The 21,586-nt window shown below is 38.4% G+C and overlaps 1 protein-coding gene across 3 annotated transcripts in view; it reads right to left on the reverse strand.

Annotated features, from left to right (window-relative positions):
• Positions 1-1,969: 1,969 nt before the first annotated feature.
• Positions 1,970-21,586, reverse strand: part of NEXMIF (neurite extension and migration factor) — a 199,668-nt gene continuing 180,051 nt past the window's right edge. The window contains exons 2-5 of one of the 3 annotated variants that reach the window (XR_005055187.2): positions 13,358-13,483; positions 8,328-12,690; positions 7,583-7,728; positions 1,970-5,550 (exon numbers count right to left, since the gene is read on the reverse strand). Coding sequence is in view for 2 of the 3 variants with exons in the window: in XM_036995738.2 (XP_036851633.2) it covers positions 7,635-7,728; positions 8,328-12,690; positions 13,358-13,436 (4,536 nt within the window). In the remaining variant the exon portion in view is untranslated. The remainder of the gene's footprint in view (positions 5,551-7,582; positions 7,729-8,327; positions 12,691-13,357; positions 13,484-21,586) is intronic. The other 2 variants (XM_036995738.2, XM_036995737.2) reach the window with 2 other exon arrangements.

A 21,586-nucleotide genomic window follows, 5' to 3' on the forward strand; every position in this document is an offset into this window, starting at 1 on the left:
TTGGCCAAGGGAGAAAAAAAAAAGGGAAGTTAAACCATTGGGAAAGAATGGGACCGCTCAACCTCTCCAACCCTGACATTATTTTAGTTTAAGAAGAATCTTTCTCTAGAGCCACATTCACCAGAATACACCTCTGAATCCTGCACAGAGTGAAGAATATACATTTGTAATTTCAATCACGTAAGGAACTCATAGAGGTTGGAATAAATAAAGCTTCAGAACATTAGAGGGCTCCAGTCCTGGGGGACTTCACTGCCCGGCTCCTAGTTCTTTATCTTCTTCCACTCCTTTAGCCCTGAAACTCAAAATCTCTTTTTACTTTTAGTAATGAGTTGGGAGGTTGGTTTCAGTCTCTCATGGTCCATAGTGAAGAGAAAAAGACAATGTGGTGCATTTTTAATAACGGATGGTCTGATTGTGTTTGGGTGATAAAATGATCTGTGAATTGATATTGAGTAGTTTATTTAAAAAATATCTTTACATAGCAAAATAAAAAATTAGGTACTCTATAGACTCCCACTTGATATTAGGACAATGTTACAATAATCCAGGTTAGATACCATGAACATTTGAATTAAGGCATTGCCAATGGGGTAGAAAGGCCAGACAGAGAATTGATAGCGGCCAACTGGATGTGAAAATGAGAGAAAGGAGTCACTGGTGAACCTTGCTCTCTCTCTTGGGTCACTAATTGGAGGAGTGGCAGCATCATTCACTGGGCTAGAGCACACTTGGAAGGTAAAGGGATTATGAAATGATCTTGAATATACAAGTCTGAGGAACTTGCAGGATATCCAAGTAGTGATGGCCAGCCTATAACTGGAAATATAGGCTAGGAAATCAGGAGGGATTTGTAGAAATCTAGGTGGTAGTTGAAGTGGTGGAAGAAAAGGTGAGAAGAGAGCACCACTGATCATCCAGTGAGAAGAGAGCACTTCTCTCTTATACACAGTTTTCAATTTCTTTGAGTAATGATATTGAAAACCAAGGAAGTGGCTATTGGCTTGTATGTGCCACAGTGACCTTCCTGTGGTGGGGCATGTCTATAGGCTCTGATGGGTGGCTTAGATGGTCTGGGGACTTGGGAGCAAAGTCCAGTCTTTCTAGACATAGCCCATATTAAAATACTGAGCACAGTGAGAATAGAACTTGGCAAAGTCCTCATTAAAGGAAACAAGGTCCAAAGGTAAGTGGTAAATAAAATGATGTAGGAATTGTAGGGAAATATGGAAAACCTGACATTTTTTTGGGTACCAGGCAAATCAGCAATTATTTCTTTTAATAGACAGCTTTGACACTTTGAAGGCAACGCATCTCTGCAGAATTCATCTGGACCTCAAAACAAGGACACCGTTTATTCTATGGCCTTTGAAGACTGGACACACTAGAAATGATTCTCCAGTTTGGGAGGGAAAAGAATCTCCTGCAAAAACTCTAGCCCAGTGTTTCTCAAACTTTAACATGCATAGAAATCACCTACGAATTTTATTAAAATTCAAATCCTGATTCAGTAGGATTGGTGTAAGACCTGGGAATCAGCATTTCTAACAAGTTCCCAGGCAGTTGTAATGCTGCTCATCCTACACAAAGTGTTACTCAAAGCAAGGTAAGAACCTTCTATGGCAGTTGGACATTGATCAGTGGACTTGTCTTAAACAGGGTATCAAGCTTTTGTAATTCTTTTCTTTTTCCCTATGTTAGGCTTGTTTTGAAATGTAATTTTACATGCTTAATCAAATACTTTAGGGCCTTTATTTTGCAAATCTTTTATCCACTTCACTTCTTAAGAAATTGTTTCTTATTGTGTTTTATAGTAGTATCAATCTGTGATGAACTGGAGAAAAAAATTGGCCCCTTACTACAGACAATTTGAAAAATTCTGCTCTATACAATGAGGAACTTCTTGTTTTGGTCATAGAATTTAATTAGAAATGGTTTGATTTCTCTTACATATGATTCTAAAGCAGTATTTTAAACTTTTCCTTTTATTTATTCCATAAACAATAACAAAACTCAACTAGGTAACATTATGACAATTTCACCATACACTCAGTCACAAATATTTAAAACCTTTGCAACAAGAACAACAAAACCAGAGGTGTTACAAGAATAATTTACAAGAAAATCTATAAAACAGCAAGAAGCTCACAAATGTTCATTTTCTTTTGCACAATATCACTACACTCTTTCACAACATGTTTTGTGTTACAAAATTCCAACAAAAGTGTATTTTTTCTTTGTATTGTGGTTTCTAAAACCAGAAACTTTGAAGTAAATATCCTTTTATTAGCACCTAGTGGTGCAAAAAAAGGAAAACTCACATACAGACACTTCACAGCACTTTTCTAAGAAAAATATACACTTACAAAATATGTTACAAATTGGCACACTTAAAAATATACAAGATTTTGTAGGTGTCTTAAGAGTGATCCCTAAGCTTAATACTTTAATGGACTCTACAGATTATTTATAAAGCTTAACTCTTAAAGAAAAAGTCAAATAATTTCCTAACATTTTAAAGTTGCAGTGTCATATGTCAAACAGAAACTTAGGATACATTAATGAAAAAAAAGGGCCTCTAACATTTTTATTTTAAAATTTCTTAAATGTTTTAGGGGCTTGGGAGTAGAGGAAAAAAATGAGAATAATTTTCTTTAGCACCATAAATCAGTAACTTACTAAAGAGGTGCATTCAGTTTTATGGAAGTTAAATTAAGGACTAGTACATTCAAAACTCTGTAGGCAGCAAACTCTAGTCAGTGCTTCAGGTATCCCAGCAGAGCATCTTAATCTTTGTATCTTCCTTACTGGGAGTCAAAAACAAAAGCCTTTTTCTAGTTTCATTCTAAGCCTTTCCTTTTGTGCTGTAAAACCAGGCATCCCTCAAAGAGGCAGAATGATTTAAACATCTCCTTTCTTCTTTTGGAAGGGGTTGTCTAAGTCTCAGAAACCACTAACCCTCTCAGATGAACAGATATCATTTCCATCTCATGCTGATGAGTATTTCTTCAGTATCTATTTACTCAGATACTGATTTTAAAGGCCTAGTCCACATCTTAATCTATGTATTAAGCCTCTCTTACATTGTCCTTCTCCAGTGTTTTACCTCTTAGTTATGATTCTGAAACCAAGAGTACATCTCAAGTATTGTGTAGCTACAATGGGAGCTCTGCTTCATGACTGCAGCTACTGTTTAATGCTCTGAGTAAAAACTGTGCCTTAAAGGGTAGCCTGAGTACTGCCATCAGAATAATCCATGGTGGCTGAGGACCCTCAAGATGATGACAGTGTTTCCCAAGTTAAGCAGTTTAACTAAAATTTTTCTCCCTTATTCAGGTACTTGAGAAACCTTTACAAAATCCCTGGCCTACATTGTATTGATAAGATCCCTAATTTGTTACTACAATGCTTGATTTTGGTACTAAACTTTCTAAACATAATCATTGGTTTAGTGAACTTTATGATTAGAAAACAAATCTCATATTAGTTTTATTTCATAAAAAGGACATATTCCTGTAGTGATGAGCAATCATTTAAAAAAAATCACAAAATGAAAACAAAAACTCCTTAAATTAGATAACTTCTTTATAATACAGGAGAAAACAAACATTTCTAGTTCTAGCATTGGTTAGGACTAGCTAGTGCTACTTTCTCATCTTCAGAGCAGAAACTTAGCTCTCATCAATTCTTGGAACTGTCCCGAGAGCATCTGTAATGAAAATGTTGTGGATCTGCATTAGACTGGTTCAGGTTGGTAAGAGTAAGCTTGGTTATGAGGTCCTTGGATATGGTTTTTCTCCTTGAGGCAGTAAATGCTAAATAGAACCCACTAAAACCAAAATTCACTGGTTAGAACTGCAGAACCTTATATAACAGGACATAGGATTGCTGGCCAGAGTTGTTTACAGCTTCTGAAGCATCCTGTATGCTTCTTTCTCTTCCATACACATATACCTGCCTCCCTTACTTCCCTCCCCTTGCACACCTACAGATGCTTCCCAGCAAGGAAAAAGGTCAGAGAAGGTGAAAGTTGTCACAAAAGCCCACCTAGTACCAAGGACTTCAAGGAAATGAATAAAGAAGTGGAAGTGATGGTCATGGTAGTGTAGGAGTTTCTAAAGCATTTAGGAGAAGTAAGGCCTTAACACATAATTACACAGAATAACATGAACTCATAAGAGAAATCTGGGAAAAAGCAGCATATGTGAGTAAGCTAGTATATGAGACACTGGAGAGGCCACTCATTCAAGTCAGTTTTCCCAACCCAAACAATTTCCAAAGTCTCAAAGAACCTTGATCAAGGCCCCTGTTTCAGCACCAGAGCTCATATAGTCCAGCAACTAACCAGGGCAGAAAGGGGATCAGATCTATTCTTACAGATCTTCAAGGAAAAGGAGGTTTCAACTTTACTCAGTAATGTGATATAATTCTGTATGTGCATGTATGTGCTTTTAAAATTAGATTTGAAAGTGGCCAAGGCAATTAAAGGTAATTAAGAGTGAGAAGGTTCTCCTCTGAAATTCCAAAAGAAAGTAGCCTGGCCAAGGTTCTTATATTCTGACACTTTGGGGAAGTGCAATATAATATTACAAAAGAAGAAAATCTCCAAGAAGAGAAGCCTGAGATGAAGTATGAAGAATAAGGGAGAATACCATTTCCATGAAAGTAAAGAATAAATGGGATTCTGTTGGGATGGTATTAGTGGGAAGCAGTTTCTCAGCGAAGAGAGCTTAGGAGGGAGTGGCAATCAGGAATTTGAGAGCAAGGATAATTCTAATATCTGCCTTGAGATATCAGTGATAGGGCAAAACACTATTTTTATATCATTGTCCTTCATTCCACTAAGGTAGCTGGTTGAATAAAGGATCTCCAAGAAGTCAGGTGTACTATGTTGCAACAGGAAGAAAAATAATTGTGAGAGCAGAGACAAGACTAATAAAGCCCTAAAGACTGAAGAACTGAGAATGTAATATACTGAGAGGTATATTAAATGCAAGTAATTAAGAGAATAAGGATCTTCTGCCTTGTCCTATTGCTCATTTCTCAAAGTCAGTTTCTTGTTGTGTTTTACTACAAAATGATTGGTTAGGACTTACTAATTTATGTTAAAAGCCTATAACTCACTGTAGGCCAATAAAAAAGGTGCTTAAAAATGGCAATTCTGTTTGGCAAAAGGGATGAACCATGCCCTAGGACTGGCCCCTACTGGGCTCCATAGGAGCAACTGAAAGAGTATCCATTCCAAAGTACTCATGATAGCAAGTTCTGACAAGGGAACTGTTTTCAACAGTTTTAGACTATCACTCTATCCCATTCCCACCCCATTCTCCAAAGCAGAACTGATATGGAGAAGAATGGGAGAACTGCTTGTATATTTGTTTTTATGAAACACATTGTACTCATGGAACATTTTCTTTATTTCTTTTAATTGCTATCTTTTGATTACATAGAGACAACTCCATTCCTGTAACCCAGCAGGTGACTTGAGGTCTGGAGTCTTGGGGATCACAGTACAGGCAGCGTTGTTAGTGGTTCCAAACCAAAATTTAGCTGCCAAACAGAACAAACAAAAATGAAAATGAAAAAGAAACAAAGACCAGTTCCTTGGAACCAGCCATAGCATTATGTATTAACAGCTAGCTACCAGAGTGGAGAAACAGAAGAAAGTGTTCTAGTTTGATTATTTTCCCCTTTGGATGGCAGCTGCAGAGTAGGAGACATGTTTCATCTGGTGCCTTTCCACTAAGTAATTTTCCAGGACTAACCACACACTAAGTGTCAAAGCCTAGGAACAGGCCTGAAGCAGCATCACAAAATGCTCCTCACCCACTCATCCCCACAGACACACACATCACACCATCAGGAACACAGGCTTGTTGTTTTACTACCTAGCTGTAAGTATTAGAGCAGGCTGGTGAAAGGAATCATGGACTGGGGAGTGCATATACTTATATATGTGTCAGGTTTCCTTCCATTTCTCTCTGACTACTTTCAAATGTTGCTTCTCTGTTTGTGAATATATTTAGGTGGCAATGACTAGGTAGGTTCATATTTTGCTTAAAATTTTTCTTTTGAAACGTCTTCCCTTTTTTTAAATCCCCTTTTCCCCCACCCACTTATTCTCCACCCTCCCACCCACAGCCTATATATTCACAAGTTAATAACTTAGTAACAATATTAGTAAGAATAGCAAGAGTAACAACAACAACAACCAACAACATTAATAATATTAATCCCTTATATCTGTATAGCACTTTATGATCTACAAAGTGCTTTCACATGTTATCTCATCTGTGCCATAATGCATCAGTCATTGGACACACAGGCCTTCAACTGTGCAAGGGAAATAGATCAAATGTCACTAGTGAAGTGGTGAATAAAGGGGAAGAACAAGCTAGTAGTGAGGGATGTTAGAGCTGTGAATTTTTTTAAAAAGTGGGAGAAGGCTGAATAAATAAATGTGATTTCAAAACTTTATATAAAAAACTGACATTTAAGTTCAGTGTGTGGCATCAAATACTGGTCATCCTCAGACTAAGTATAGATGGCCTTGATTAGTTCATACCACAGATTATTCAGTTTATCTGATATATATACGTACATAATTCATAGGAGTCGAACTGAGATGCCTTAATATTTTCTTTAAATGACATTGGCATTGCAAGATTAAACACTTAAAGAACACTAAAGCCATGATATGAATGCACTTTTGACAAAACTGGAATAAAACACTTAGGGAACTACTTAAATAAATGCAATCTATGATCTTTGTTTATCAATAGTGTTGATTTTATAGCTATTTTATAATTTATCCCAGACTATTATAAAATATATAAAACTGAGATATAAAGTATCAGCAATATAACTTTGCACTTTAAATAATTTTCAGCTACAGATTTTGCTTTTAGAAAAGAAACTTTAAAGCAGCTGTTTTGTTTTCCTGTAAAAGGTTCTGTAAATGCATATACTTGGGTCCCTGATGAACTTAGCTGTTGCGACTTCCAGATTTTTCTAACATTTTAACACTTAGACAATGGAACAAACAAACAAACTTTTATCTTACCTTGTTTAACTGTTCATGTTTCCACACAGGACAGCAGAGTTAAAAAATTTTAAAAGTATGTAGGCATATATATATAATTTTTTTTAATTCATTAATGAGCTTTAAATAGTGGGGCGAATTTGTGAGATGAAGTAAGGAAACTTGGCACACTTCAAACAGTACCCTTTAACTTCTGGTAAGTTGTGTAACACAACGTATTTTTCCACTGTGATCTACAGGTGCTATCCACATAAGTGGGGGTCATTAATAGCAAGAATCACTGGAATGTTTCTAGTAAATCAACAGGGAAAAGCTCCCAGGTACTCACAACCAAATGTTGATATAGAGGTAAAAATATATACAATACAGTCACTTGTTTGTAGTTTGGCACAATGTTTTCCTTTTTTCCATGGGCAAATAGTGCATAAACTACTTGTGCAACTGTATGACTTTTTAAGTCTTTTACATAGAATATCAGATTTAAGTTTGCTTTCAAAGACTTATTCCCACACTTAAAAATTTTTTTCTTTAAGCACTTACATGTCAACATACATACCACAAGGCATATTTTGAAAGAAATAAAACACAAACATCAAATGTCTTTCTGGAAAATGGGGCTGTCTTCTTCAAACACAGGTAAAACCAAAAATGCTGTTTCTGCTTTTAGGAGATTGTAGTCAGAATCCCTGCAGAAAAACCAAACAATTTATGCCATCTTAGTTAGCTTTAGTGTATGTCCCATAAAGGGATCATACAATCTAAATTTGTTTACATCATACTAGATGCTATATGATACAGAAAAAGATACAAATAGCAGGGGGCACTAGAAAGCACTTCTAATTGCCACATGATGACATTTTGTTTTCCAAATTATGCTCTTTTTGCTTAAATGTTCTTGGATTTTTGTCTATACAACTTTTAAATTCTGTTGCTCAAAATTTTCTTACTGCAAAGCCCTTCCCTTCCCAAAATCATTCAGGAGCATATTTTAGTTCTATATTCTCATAAGTAAAAATTAGTGCTGAATAGCAGAAAAAGTAGCCTTTGTTAGAGTTTATCCCTAGCCAAGCCCCAACAAAATTGCTCAATCTTTTGGGTGGCTTAAAGGTGCAGGGATTTTCACGCACTTCTTTCTTTTCTTTTTTAATTTGAAAAAGAAGGAAATGGGACAGTTTCTCTCATGCAAACTTTTGCTTTTAAGAGGGACAAAATGAAGGACAGCGGGTTTAGCAGGTTGTAGGAAAGCTAAGGGTGCATCATCTCAGCCATATTGGTGCAGTATTACCTCAGTTTTTCAAAAGAAGCTGTCCCAGCCTCATCCTTGTGGACCTGTTCTCGCTCCATGCGCTTTCCCTTAAACTTCTCATCTCTCAGGGCCTTCGAGCTGGATTTGTGACGATACAATTTTTTGTGTGTAGGTCCATTATTGCTTAAAGTGCTCAGATTATTATACTTTTTATCAAAGAAGGCAGAGCGAGAGTCCTCGTTATAGCCAGGCATGTTTACATGACCAGGATCACCTATTGCTGCTTTCACATTGCTTTTGCTCACACCCTTGATGGACCTGTGATTTTTAGTGGCTCCTAAGGACCCACTGTTGACCTTTTTCTTAGATTCCTGTGGTGTCCCAGCCAATATTTTGAGGGTTTTTAATTTTAGGCTATTGGACTCAGGGGAGTGGAATATGTTGGGGTCCCCATGGTGCTCCATGGGTTCCCAAAGGGGCTCTATGGAGGCCATCATGAATCTCTGCACATCTGCCATACCAGAAGCAATGTTGGACAAGATGTAGGAAGGCTCCTGAAATTCCCGTTGGTCATCATCCAGGAGACTGTTGGTATTGGTGCCCATGCTCTTGTCACTCCAGCCTGAGCTACTCTCCTTTCCCAAAGCCCAATCTCCTGTAAGTCCCTTCTGACTTGGCATCTTCATAGAGGCTGCAGAGCCACCATGTTGGATATATTCAGCCAATGTCTTCTCTGTGGAGGATATGCTGTTGATTTGTCCTCCCCCACGGCCAATGCCAATTTGCATTTTCTCTCCACTGACTGAAGCCATGTATTTACCTTTTTTTGTTGATTTAGGGACCTGACGGGAGGTTTTTCCCAATGGCTTTTCAATCCCTTTGTTGTTGGTTTTGGGGGCTTTTTTCCTGGTGTTTTTCTGAGAAGGGCTTTGATTCATAGCTCCAGTCTTGCTGGGTGAATTTTTCTTTCTTGATTTTGACACTTTGTTGTTGGTACTCATTTGACCAGCTGGATCATTAAATGTTGATAGGCAAGGGGGTTTTTGGAGTGGGCTGACAGAATCCTCATCATTGAACATATGGAACTGAAACTGATGGTTATTTAAAGTAAATCCATCATCCACTTGGACCTGCTGGGAAAGGGTACTGCAATTCCACTTGATTTTCTCCAAACTGCCCAGTGATCCTCGGGCACCTTCTTGGAACCCCTTCAGTGTTCCCAGTGTCTTGATACTCTCACATATGGTAATTTGAGGGGACAGACTGGGGGTATCAGGTGGGGACATCTCTGAGAGGGAAGAGTGACGGAATTTGTCAGGAGTAAAGTTGGAGATATCTAGGAGGTCAGTGGACTCCTTTAGTGGTGCTATTTCATCAGTGTTCTGCTGGATCACCAGTTTGGGGCTGCAATGGGCCAGGAATTCATCAGTGATGTCATCATCAACATCTTTTTCACAGGACTTCAGGCTTAAGGAGCAATAACTGCTTGAGTTGACAGAAAGTGGGGCCATCAAATCAAAGCTAAAATCTGTATTGACTGGGTCCTGCTGGAAAGGAAAGCAGATCTCTCCATTATTCAAGTGATATAGTTGGTAAGAGTCTTCAGATGGGAGCTCAGTGTCTTGCACAGAGGCATATAGGACCTTGTTGCAACTACTGCCACCACTATTGAGGCAGATTCGATTGTATGTTGTAGCTGTGAGATTATTTTCCATGGAGACTACTTGGGAGACTCCAAATTCACTGGATTGGGTTGGAGCTGTTTCTCTTGAGACTTCAGTGATGAATTCCTGGGGGCCAGAAGTATGCTTGTCAGGCCACACATTCCCATAGTTGCTTGATTCCATTTTGAAGTTTTGGGATGACTGCTGCAGCTCAGACTCAGAGGGTGAGGAAAGCACACAGTCTTGGGCAGGTTGGAGAGGTACAAATGATTTTTCTGTTTGGGTGAGGCTGCTTTCATTTTGCTCTGGAGAATGATGAGTGAAGTACGAGATACCAGTGTTATTTGACAAGTCAGAAACATCCAACAATGTCTGCAGATACCCTCCAGGGATAACAGGTATGTTAGTGGCAACATTAGAAGATGAGAGAGGCATTTCAGAAGAGCAGGTAGTTGGTAGGAAAGTACAATTCTTAGCAACTTTTGCCTCATGAAATTCAGATCGATGAGAACTGTTTGACGTCCCAGGAATAGCTTCATTCTTCAAATTAACCTTGGAGGATTGGTCTTCCAAAAGAGGGCCCAGTTGAACAACTGGTTTGCTTTCTTGCCCAGCTTTGATTTTCTTGGATTTTAACCTGGATTCACTTTTAAATTTGATTTTGTTGAGCACTTTCCTCTCTGTCCCCTTAAATTCTGCATCTTGGACTTTGATTTTCAAAGAGTCGGGGCCTATGATGTCATTTAAATGTGATTCACTTGCACAGCTGGGGTCAGCTAGAGGTACTGACTTTAGGGTACTTTTCAGGCCTCCATCTTCTTTACTACTAGTAGTTTGCCACTGATTACTGCAAAATGATACCTGCTTACCACTTGCTGAAGTTTCCATGGATGGGATTCTTTGAATCCTGTGCCTGTTGCCAAGCTTAGATTTTCGTTTGCGAGCAGGTGGTGAAAATGACACTTCAAAGCTACCTGATTCAAAGCTTTGCTTTTGGCATAATGGTGTCTTGTTGGAGTCTGTGTTGCCGTTTCTCTGCTTCTTCCTTTTCTGCCAGAAGCCCTTCAAGGGGGATAGCCTGGCATATTTGTTGAGCTGATTCTCACTCAAATTCACTGTTGTCTCACTTGCATTCACCTTACCCAACTTCACCAGCATGCTCTTCTCACCTTTAAAGCGATTGATGATGATGTATTTGATGATAACAGGGGGCTCCTTACGGGTTACTTTTCTTCTCTTTTTGGGACACCATTCATCATCATCTTCCTCTTTGGAACCACCTGGCAGCCATTCTTTCCTCTCATTTACTTTTTCACCCTCTAGTGAGTCGACATCATATAGATAATCTTCACTGTACCTGACTTTTCTCTTGGCTCGTAGCCCATAGTTCTGCTGGAAGGAGGAGTTGCCAGAATTAGTGCCTCGAGCCATATATCGGCTACAGTCTTTGATCTCCCCCATGGCATCATAAGAGACCTCAATGAAAGAACTGTCATTACTGAAATTCCCTAATGCTTCCAAGGAATTGGTGAGATGGCCCTGCTTTGGATTCTTAAATTGGCCTACCTCAGTCCCACTGCATGGCTTATTTAAGGCAGATTTTTCTCCATTATCCTTTCCATCTTTCACTTCTACACCTTTGTCTTCCTGTCCTTCTTCTTTGCCTTTCTTCTTGTCCACATTTTTATCTTCTTCCCCCCAGATGATGCTCACATCAGGGACCTTGAATTGGGAAAGATCACTGCTCTGCTTCAGGGTCCCACTCTTAGGCTCCCTCTTGGGGCAGGTAGTAAAGACACTGGGAAAAAAGTTGAATTGGGCATCCTCTTGCATCAGAAGGGTGGTCTTGTCTCGAACATTGTCCTGGAAGGACTCATATCTAATTTTCAGGGAGCAGACATCACTGCCCAGTGTTGACTCATCATCATCAAACATGTAGTTATCCACATCTTCTTCAGAGAATAGGTTGACAGACAGCTCATTCTTAGAACAGAGGTCAAGCAGTTCAATCTTACTCTCACTAATGAAAGTCTCAAAGTAACCCCAATCCTGATTGGAATTTGCCAGCAAAGCCTCTTCTGTATTGCACTTATCTAACAGTAATGCCTCATAATAATTTTTCTGAGCTGGATCTTCCAAGTCAATGTCAGGTTTCTCAGCTTCTCGTCTATCTCCTGCCCTTGATTTGTGTAGGGGGAAGCCTAGGAGCTGGTCTGAGAGCAGCTGCTCTCCATATTTCATGTTTTCTCCAGCATTAATACACTGAATGCCTATATCAGAGACTGCACAGGTTTCATAATCCCTGTTTAGATCACCAACTTTCAGACTGATCCCTGGCTCAGGATCCACTGCATCCTTGGATTCCATGAAACAGCCCAAGCAAGTCCGGATGGGCTGCATGAGGCAGTCTCCATTCAGATCTGACATGCTTGTAGGCTCCATTATGGCAAATGGAGCTTTCTCACACTCACTGGGCAGTGACCATGTGTTCAGGCCTTTTGCAACACCAGATGTAAGGGAGATGGCATTCACAGAAGTACTATTAGCAGTATGCTCAGGTGCTTCAATCAGGTCCAGAGGAGATGGAGGGCTCTGCATACAGGGTTTCTTAGAGGGAAGAGGCAGGAGACCCCTGGGATATATCAGGGTCTCTTTCTGAACCACTGGCATAGGCTGGACTGGTACAGCAGCTTCTAGAGCTGCAAGTGACTTCATTGCCACATCCTGGTCCTCTGAGTCTAGAGAAAACAGAAAGAAATAACAGGAATAAAGTTAAAGGTCTTAGACCAGACTCATTAACGCTCTTTCCATTGATCAGTTTCTGGTACTTAATCTTGTATAAGCTAAGTTTCAGTTTCTCTAGCTTTAGAACTGGAAACTGCAAAATTAAAGAGTGACTCTGATTTTATATTGAACATTCATGCATGTGAAAAATAATATTTCTGTAGGTTCACCTTTTCCTTCAGAGACAGGCAGAGCTCTCCTCAGAAATGAAGAAAGAATTTACTGCTTGATCAGTTGGAAAGTCAAGGATTTCAGAGTGGGAAAATGCTCAGATGGGATATTCATAGTTTGGGGCTATGAGACTCAATCATATCCTTCAGATCTTTGTTTTGGAGCTCCTACTGAATCTAGACATTCCAAGCTTCACATCAGAGCATATTTCTAATTCACTAGGAATTCTGAGGAACTTAAGTATTCATCTGACAGAGATGATTTGGGAGAGTAAATCTCTGAGTGGAATTATATACCTCTTAGAGATCCTTCTAGCCCAGTTAGAGATTTGGTGGAACAAAATTTAAGATTAGCATCAATCTCACAGGCATCCTAGTGGATACTGAAATTTATAGTAATAACAAAGGACTACTGGGAGAGATATTATGTACTATAATTAAATTCTCTTACCATTTTCTTTGACCCCATTAATCAGAGGGTTTTCTCCATTGGCTGAGGCAACAACAGCCTTATCTTCTTGGTTATCCATGAATGTAACTTCTTATTGTTTCATTCCAAGTTGAAATGCTGTCCAACCTGCACATTTCAAATATATAATATCATTCATTAAATTTGTCTTTTCTCTATTTTAAGGTTATTTTAGTTAGAGAGGTCCTAAAAGACTTACTGGAATTTACCTGTTTCCAGACTGGCTTCATTAAATTCTTGTTTTTGTTTCATAGTTTGCACCTGCCATTTGGAAACTCATAATTTATTCATACATCCTAGATCCTTCTGTCTTCTCTAGGTCACCACACTATTCAAAACTGATATCTGAGGAAGCAGGCACATTCACACCTTCTTTTAGATAGTAACCATTTAATCTAATGATGGTCAATCGATTAAGAAGGAGGCAATAGGGAGTCCAGAGGAACCTGAGATAAGGGGTGTGTATGTGTGGACATTAACTTTATTTCTGTCTGCCTCATTTCTACTTCAGATGATCTGAAGCTCTTAAAAAACAAGCCGATTCATACATACACACAAACATTCAGTATACTCAGATTTTCTCTCTCTGTGCCTTAAGATTTGACTGTTAGGGATGAAAGAAGCAGAGAATTCCTTCCTTGGTTTCACAACTTTCGTGATCTTAACTCTGTTTTTGACGAGTATTCCTCCAAGCTCACAGCAACATTTTATTTACTTTTATTTTTTTGCCATTTCAATACAATTGTATTGAACAAAATGGAATGAAGCTTCAAAAACTAATTGAAACATGATGCAATAACAGTAATTTAACAACAGCAACATGGATTAGTTATAAAATTACTAAAGACCTTGACATAGAGAATATAACATACAAAGTTTCTAAAAATTTCTGATATGTAGCAGGTGTTCCTTTATTATTTTTTGAATGAATAAGGAATTTGGTTTTGTTATATATAGATATTTAATATGTGACTAGATTATATTTCAATTCAGCTGGAAAGGGTTGGATTGTTGAATAAAACCTGGGATTAACTGCTCTCTGTGTGGGATTTTAAAATGTGACTACAAAGAAGATCTGGAGTTTCTGAAAAGTTCTTACTATCATCTCGTATTTTTAGGGCACAAACACATCTATAGCCCCTAATCTGCTGCTCAACTACCTGGGTGGTAGGTAGTAAAAAATGATAGGAGACAAGGCCACCTTATATGATGGTATCTACCATGTGTCACTACAACATCTATAAACCCTTATTTATTCCAAATCCCCTTTTCCTAGACCTTCTCCTCAGCCAAATAGCCATCTCTTTATTAAAAAGCACAAATTACTGATGGCCAAGCAGCTATTAAAAGAATCTCAATTGCATACTCATTTATCCTAATACATGCATATACTATAAAAGATAGGTCCAGCATTGAGGGAACAAGAAGCAGTAAGCAAACAGAATTTTACATGTTTCAATCTATATGATATTTTACCTACCACAGCCTTTTCCCTTATCTGTAAAATAAGAAGTCTACATTAGGCAATCATCCAATTTTAAAAATGTTAGATGACCCTGGGTTTCCCCTCACATTTATGTATCAGAATTGTCAAACTTTCTTCTTATTTTATACAAGACCTGACTTGAGAGGAGCCAATAAACCAGAGGTTCCAGGGAAAAGAGAAAGACACACTTACTTGTTGTATTTATGAAGAAAGAAGGGCTGGAGATTTCTAAAAGGTGGAGAAGAGTGCCTAGTAATGTCAAAATCCCCATCCGTTGGCAAGTAGGGCTCATTTGTGGTGGAACTGAATGAACAGATAAGATGGCTATGCCTCTGCTTCTGCTTCAGAGAGAATCCTATGGGTCAGATGGAATTATACTGCCATCATGGACTGCTCTCTGCATCTTTCTTTGTATAGGGAACTCAATAGAATAGAGGTATCATTTTGCCCCTCTTTAACCCCTCCACTAATTCCATCTTGGCAGGGACTTGATAAGGGGCAAATTATTTGCAGATACCAATAATTTAGTTTCTTCTTGCCCCTTATGCCTAAGGCTAACTACAAGGAGGTCCATTTTTTAAATTATTTATTTGATTTTTTTTTAAGAGGGCATCTCTCATATTTATTGATCAAATGGTTGTTAACAACAATAAAATTCTGTGCACAATCGTTAATCCATCTCAAGCCTAATTCTCATCAGTCTCCAATTTTCTGAAGCATAACGAACAAGTTCTTACATGGTGAATGAATTCTTACATAGTGAATAAGTTCTTACATGGTGAACAGTACAAGGGCAGTCATCACAGAAACTTTCGGTTTTGATCATGCATTATGAATTATAAACAATCAGGTCAAATATGAATATTCGTTTGATTTTTATACTTGATTTATATGTGGATCCCACATTTCTCCCTTTATTATTATTATTATTATTATTTTTAATAAAATGCTGAAGGGGTAGGTAGATGCAAGATAAAGGTAGAAAACATAGTTTAGTGTTGTAAGAGAGCAATTGTAGATGATCAGGTGTGTGCCTGTAGACTATGTGTTAATCCAAGCTAGACAAGGGCCTTAAAACATCCACAGATGCAGAAGATTTCTCTCAAAACAAGGGGGGGTGAGGTTCTAAGCCTCACCACTGTTGATCCCCAAATTCTCACCTGATGGCCCCCCTGCGACTGTGCCTGTCTTAGGTTGTTCCTCCCTTGAGGAATCTTACCCGTCTCTGGCTAACCAGTCATCTTCAAGGAAGTCCATTTTTTATCACTAGGAAGACTTTGGCACAGAGAAACAAAAATTAAATAAGGTCATAAAATAACATAATGGCACATCTATGAAAAGAATCCAAGTCTTCTGACCAAGAGACCAAGTATATTTTTCTTAAAACACAAAATGATTTCTCTGTAATTCTTACCACTTTCAACTGCTCACCAAAACAATGCTGTAGAAATACAAGTTTCTATATGTTACTGATCTATACTTCTACCACCTTTCAGGTAATTAAATAAAGAACAGCTGCTTCATACAAGTATTAATTATTATTAGTAAAAACTACTGTACCGTAAAAATATGTAGAAGTAATAGACTTAAGTATCAAGAGTTAAGTATCTTGTCAGATAGGACAAGAACACTATGACAGGGGATATATTATTGCCGTTGTAACTGTACTTGGGGGTGTTATTTACCTAAGACCATAAATTTCTTCTAATAGAAAAATCTGACAAAACACCCAGGATTTATGATTCTGAAGTAAAGGGCATCTTAAAGGGTTAAGAACAGAGGAAATACATTTTGGCAAGAGATAAAGGAGAGGTGGCGATGGGTATTGGGAGCTTGATGAGTTGGGAAGGGGAGAGGAAGGGAATTAATACTCCTAGATGCTAGGCTGAATACACTTGCAGAAATTATCTCATTTGTACTTATAATCACCTTTAAGGCTGGCTCTACTGGGTTCCCATTTTTTTCAAAAGGGAAAACTGAGTATTACAGATATTAATTTAATGATTATCAATTATTTGGGCTTTTGTTCTATAGAATTGAAAGCTAAACCTTGAGCAGACAATCCTTTAGTCCTTTCCTATGACTTTTCAAATGTCAGCTCTAAATGAGACAACCTAAAGGTATATATTTTCCCATGTTTTTATTTATTTGTACCTTGGCTGCTTATAAAAATGATTTGGGAGAGGGATTATATATATATATTTGTTACTACAATACAAACAGCTCTGGGCTTGCTTTAGGTTTGCCCCACTGATCAGAGTTTCAGGACAATAAATATTGTGGTGTTTAAAAAATCTATTTAGATATTTAGTGTTAGCTAAAATTGATTGGTACTTTTTGAATAATATACTAAAAACTGCTTTGCTGATCATGGTAAATCAAGCTATGTAATGGCATTGAAATAACATTAGCATGGAGACAGCATACTTTGGAGCAAGGAAAAGCTCAGTTAAACCAGAAAAGCACCCTCTCCTACCTGTCCTTCCTCTCAGTTGGGCCTAAGGAGAGGTCATAGATCTTGTCCCTGTAGGCTGCTATATGCTCTTCCCCAGAAGCCTTTAACCCTCAGGTCTCAGAGTCTAGATGACCTATACCAGCATTTGTGCTGGGGGACTGTCCTTGGCCTTTTCCAACAGGCAAAATAAAGCACGGCAAGAAAGTAAATCATGTGTCTGCCTATGGACCTGGGACCAACATAGCCTTTGGGGTTTGAGTAGTGCTGATCTCTGAGATACCAGTTTAAATCAATTCAACAACTTGACTAGGACCACCTGTGGTCATGGCAGTGTACCAGGCAGTGCAGTGGAAGACAGGTGAATGAGACCAGATCCATGTTCTTAAGTTGCTCAGATTCTATTGAAGAAAATAAGCCATAGACAAATTCTAATATACATGGAAAGAGAAGCAAAAAGTTTCTAGGGGAGTTCCAAATGGAGAGAAATTATCCTACTTCTAGAAAGGAGGGAGGGAGGTCAGAAAGGCTTCACTAGTAGCAGCAGCATTTGAGATGAACCTTGATGGATGGTCTCTCTGGAGGTGGGGATGGGAAAGAATGGAGGAGAGGAAGGCATTCTAGGATGAAGGAACTTCAGGAGATGCCGTGAGTCTCTCCCCATTCAAGTCTATCCGGTAAACAACTGCTACAGAATCACAGGCCTGTCAACTTGCCTTAAACATTTCTGTTTTGCTTTGCATATAATACCCTTCTCAATTAACCCTCAACTTTTCAAATTGCATTCTCCTTTCATTGTGTTCACTTTCCTCTAGGTCCCCAAAGATTCTAACTCTCTCTCCTCCCTTAATACACTAGAACCTTTTTTGCTTCCCAATGTCTTGCACTTGATGATATTCTCTCTGCATGGAATGCCTCCTCTCACCCTCTCCCCTTCCCCTACTACATCTCTTCCTCTCCTTCCTAGCCTTCCTTTCACCTCCATCTCTGATTCCCCACTCAATTTCTTCCTTATGTCTTCCTTGGTCCTCCCCACTGCAAACAAAACCAGTCTCTTCCCTTCCCTGTGTTCCCAAAGATTATTATTATTGATCTCCTGTGTTTATTATCTCACATAAGCATTACTTCTTTATATCTGATATCCTCAAAAGACTAAGCACTCCCCACCTCCACTGAGCCTAGCTCACATAGAGCTTAGAACATGGTATGTACTATGTAAAAGTTGATTAGACAATGATATTGAATGGTAGAAAAAGATGGGGAAGAATTTGGGGAACAGTAAGTATTTGTCTAAAATATCAGGTATGCACAAGAAGATATGGTGAAAAGATAAGAGCTGTACTGTGGAGGCCACCTTAATCTTAATTCAGGAAGACACTGAAGGGTTTTAAGCAGAGGAATGCTGTGATCAAAATATTAGGACCAGTGAGAGTGAGAGAATCAAATGTAGGGAACTAGGTTAGGAGACAATGTTTAGGTATGAGAGATCAAGATTAGAATTAGGGAGGAGAAAATAGGGATGGAAAGGAGAAATTAGATTTGAGTAGAACTATAGAAGTGTGCTGTATAGAATTGGAAAATGATTTGGATATGGTAGGTGAGGGAGTAAGAGTCAGCATATAAAGAGAAGAGAGAGGCCAAGGAGTGAATAGATGGTTGTGAAAGGGGGATTGCAGGTGATTGGCTTCCAGGCCAGAATAGCCTCAGAAATATGGGTTCCAGGATCTTCATGAGAATAAAGCAAGATGAGTAATAAGCCCAATCATTAGGTCCAACATGGACAATTAAGCTGACAGGGGTCTTAGCTGTCATACTGGACAGGTGACAACTGACCAGCAAGCTGTTATAGATGGAAAATCTCTAGGTTTGTTTAGGGACTGAAATGCAGCAATGAGATGGGACTGCTGTAGCAAACAGGTCCACAGAAGGTTTCCAGGCTAGCCTAATCAAGCTCTGTCTACTCTGATTCTTCCCAATTCAGCTCCAGGCAGTATGATGGATGACAGAATCAGCAATAGTACAGAAAGCATATTCTTACCTATAATGCTATTTGGCTAATTCCATTTTCTAATACCTACCAGGATTTTTAAGATACTAGTTTAGAGATATGGAAGTATGATGCTTTTAAGTACCAAAAACATGCTTAAATGATAAAGATTCCAAAATTCAAAATATATGCACAAAAAACCCAAGTAGAAGAGGGGATATTATGTAGTAGATAGAGTACAACCACTAACTACCTACCTGAGTGTCCTCAGGCAAGTAGATTATATCTAAGGGCTCTTCTGGCTTTGAGCAATCTGGAATTCATTTAATTTTTGTTTTTTAATTAAAAAATTAAATTACATGTCTTCACATATATGAAGAGTTCTGATTTAAGTTTTGTTTGATACTGAGATAAGCCTAAGATACAAACATGAGGGAACTCTTTACTCTCTTCCTCTTCCATCTGATTTTTGTACATTCCTACCCCAATCCTGTCAGAGGCAGTAAACAGGGTGTTGCTGCTGGTGATAGGAATGTATGCTCCACCTGCCTTTTCTTTCAGCAGCCACTAGTCTAAGGAGGGGGCATCTCTTTGCTGTCAGGCTCCTGGGTAGCAGCTATAATTGCTGCATTTTTGTTTAAGCTCAGTGACTCAACATTTGGGTCTCCTTTCTTCTTTTCTCCCTTACCCCACTTCTCTTATCTGCACCATCCTTTGTGACATTACCCTAAAGAAAACTTCAAAAAGAGCAAGTGTATAAGACCATGAATCAATGAGAAAGTATGTGAAAATGCATTGTCTATGTTAAAACTCTATACGGATGCCAGAAAACCTAATATGCAATAAGTCCTGAGTTAGGGTAGAAGGAAACAAGCAGAGGCATTCGTGGGCTCAAGTCAGGAATAGCCAGCCTTCCCACTAATCTTAACTTCTAAATTTTTAGACTATAGCTCAACTGTACAGGCATATATTAAGAATCCCTTTTCCTTTGCAAAATAAGTTTATTTTTAGGACTTCTCTTGCCTACTTTCTCAGTCCAAGGAGCAAGTGGTAGAGAAGTCCAGTCACTGTTTATTACAGGTGAAGAATGGGGTATTTCTTTACAAAAAGAGTCCCTTATTTCTTTTCGCCAGACCCACAGGGCAGTATAATGGCACATTAAGAACAGAGAGACCAACCTGGAACACCCATTGGTGTGAACAGGATGGTGAATCCTTGGAAGGACCATGCCACTGTAGCCTGGCACTTTGTGAGAATGGGTTTATACAAAAACTATGTCCTAATCACAGAGTGCCTTCATTGCCAGGCAGCACTGAGTCATATTCAATGCTTGAGTGCAATTAACTGTAGGTTGAATTATCTTTTGACTTTCTCCATATGGTTTCTAATCTCTTTTCTTACTACTAATCTATCCTGTTAATTACATTTTAAAATGTTATTAAACTCCTTTCAGAAATATAATCACTGAACCACAGGTTTAGAAGGATCTTGGAAGATAGTCTAATTGAAATTCTCGATGGAGTAACCAAATCCCAGAAAGGAGAAACTACTTGCCAATGTCACACAGTGAGTTGGCAACACATACACATCCTTAGAAATGTTCCCATAGCACCAAGTTAACTATCAGGTGGAATATAAGTTATAAATAAAAATAATCACTAATCAGAGGACCATTAACTTTTTGTCTTTACTGGAGGAAATGCTGTCACAATTAAGAAAAATGTTCTTGCTTATCCCAAGAGGGGCAAGGGACCAGGGTGAGGAATAAGCCAAGCCCCCAAATCCATCTGGGAAGGAGGCACTGTTCTTTCAGCCTCTAGATTCTACGGCTCTGTGTTGTAACCTCGTCCAAACACTGTATTTTTCCCTTCTACGCACACAGGATATTCATCTACACTCAAAAAAAATCATGGTGTTTTTCTTCTTGTGGAAGCATGATGCTGTATACTGGACCAGAATTGGAAGATAAGCAGAGCTGAGAAGTCATTTGATCTGAATGTGCTAAAATAAATTCAACTGTTTAATAATAACTAGTTAAAACACCACTTGAAATTTTGGATGGGGGTTGAGGGACTAGAAATACCACAAGAGGTAAAAAGGTTTTTGAAAATGTCCCAAGTTAGCATAGTTTTATTTTATAGTATTTTACTATTTCTTACTTCACTCTAACCTCAAAGCAGGAGACAATGTACAGAAATAACATCAAATTAATTACTATATTTATTTAGAACCCCAAGAATTACACACATATCTACTTACTTCTTGATAGATCACCTATTTTTAGGT

Source organism: Manis javanica, chromosome X, assembly GCF_040802235.1.
Source record: "Manis javanica isolate MJ-LG chromosome X, MJ_LKY, whole genome shotgun sequence".
NCBI lineage: Eukaryota > Metazoa > Chordata > Mammalia > Pholidota > Manidae > Manis > Manis javanica.